We start from the raw sequence: 1,933 nt of genomic DNA, 5'->3' as shown, positions 1-1,933 counted from the left end.
CGTAATTCTCGAGAGGAGCCAGGCCAAACAAATTAAAAACCCAAGGGCGAATCGACGCCTGCGGCGTATACAGAATATACGCATAGGCCTGGTCCCCAGTATTATACAGCCGCTGTTTTACTTCTGATCTCTCCCCCGCATACATATAGCTCTACTCTCCTTCCCTCCTATAGTTCGCGCTGGATCCATTATACGCGGCGAATTTAGCTGTGGGGCACCGAGAGCGCGCGCTATACTGTGGGCGGAGGGATTATGAGCGGTATTACGAGCAAGTGGCTATTTAATTTGTTTCGATTGTTCGGGCCGCTTTAAGTCGGCTGACGCTGGAAATGAAAGCTGACGATTGTTCGGAGGAATCGTTCTGATTTCTCCTTCTTTCTTTTTTATTGCCTGAGTGATGCGTGGAAATGTTTTCTTCCAAGAAAAGTAACGCAGCGGAGCTCTACCATATACGGAAGTGTTCGATTTCTGACGCCTCTACCGCCGAGGAAACTCGCTGGAAGCTATGAAATGTTTACAACTTTTACGTCACGTTTGTCGTGATAGAGAAGTAAAACTGGTGATTCGCGTCTTCGGCACACGTTAATACATCCTACCTTCGCTCGTATTCATTCCCGCGACGATTTCCAAGCCAAGAAGCCACTGGAAGAACGCTGTCGAGTGCAACATGAAATCGTTGATCTTTCTATCCGTGATAGTAGCCAGCTTGTCCGTCGTATCGGCCGACGCACCGTTCGCCGATAGTGCGTCGAACATTCGATATACGAAGTACCTCGTACCTGAAATACCGAAAAAAGCTAACTCATTTCTTGTTTCAGTCGCCAACAAAGGCCTCGACATCGCGAGTCACTTCATCGACAAGTTGAAGTTCTTGGTGAAGCTCACGAACGAGCCCAGCAACGAAGAAGCCAAATCCAGTGAGCAAGTCGCCGCGTCACCCGCGAAACGTGCGAAGGTCTTGGCTCAAGCCACTGCACCCGAGGCTGAAAATGTGAAAACGCAACCGGAAGCACCGGCTGCGGTCGTTACCGCGGAAAAAAGTGCCGTTGTTCCACAAGCACCTGTGATTCCAACGGCAGCGCAGCCCACCGTTGCTGTAAAAATTGCCCAACAAGCTCAACCCGTGACGGCAGCCACTGTTACCACTGCGAAAGCCGCACAAGCGAGTCAAGCGATCAACGTCGTTCCTCCAAGTCAAGAACAGATCAAGACTGGGAAGAAGTAACTGCTTGAAGGAGTGTACATTTTGAATAAATAACACTGTTAGATATCGTACATGTGTAACTAGGAATGAAGGCGCGCTTCGCGCGCTCTTGATTCTATCTCTGTCTAATAACACTCGTAGAAAATCTATAAGTGTTGGGCGGCACACTAACGTCTGCTAATATTTTACAAGCATGTAACATGTTACTAAATCCCTCAAAACTATTTTTTAATAAATATATTAATAATGCTCAATGTCGTCATCATTGGTATTTGGTTTGAATAGTGAATTTGAAGAAAAGTTCAGTATAAGAGTCAGTGGGTTTGTCTATCATTAAAATGCCATTTATTTGCATTATAAAAAAGCTATACAACTGAAATTTTACACAGATACTTACTATGCTACCTAGAAAACATGTAACCTACATGATTATGATTTAACTGTTTTCATTCATATTTTCCCATCGAGGTCCATATTATTTTTAATTTAGCGTATCAAATTTTGCTTGTAGACAGTTACACAGAAACTACCATCTCTAGCACATTGTATTTCTGGTTTTCAGTGTATTTTTACATGAAGAAAGTGATAAGTATTTTAGCTTTTTTGTCAAGGCATTAATTAGAATTTTGACTTTTAACAGTTGTGAGAGATTTTGAGACCGATACCTGTTTCTCCATTTTTGCATTTTTTCTCATTCAAAAACTAACAGTTTCTTTTGTGATTGTGGAA

At 43.3% G+C, this 1,933-nt stretch overlaps 1 protein-coding gene across 2 annotated transcripts; it reads left to right on the top strand.

The window, feature by feature from the left end:
• Positions 1-596: 596 nt before the first annotated feature.
• Positions 597-1,275, top strand: hmm34174 (venom protein J). 2 transcript variants are annotated; one of them, XM_008219198.4, is made up of 2 exons: positions 597-743; positions 819-1,275. In XM_008219198.4, the coding sequence occupies exons 1-2, from the start codon at positions 668-670 to the stop codon at positions 1,223-1,225; spliced, it is 483 nt and encodes a 160-aa protein (XP_008217420.1). In that variant the 5' UTR covers positions 597-667; the 3' UTR covers positions 1,226-1,275. The 2 variants fall into 2 exon arrangements, with proteins under 2 accessions (XP_008217420.1, NP_001164347.1); NM_001170876.1 differs by having other exon boundaries at positions 668-1,225.
• The last annotated feature ends 658 nt before the right edge of the window (positions 1,276-1,933 follow it).

This window comes from Nasonia vitripennis, chromosome 1, assembly GCF_009193385.2.
Source record: "Nasonia vitripennis strain AsymCx chromosome 1, Nvit_psr_1.1, whole genome shotgun sequence".
Taxonomy (NCBI): Eukaryota; Metazoa; Arthropoda; class Insecta; order Hymenoptera; family Pteromalidae; genus Nasonia; species Nasonia vitripennis.
Note: the sequence above shows the minus strand (reverse complement) of the source record. Positions and strands in the feature narration are given on the sequence as shown.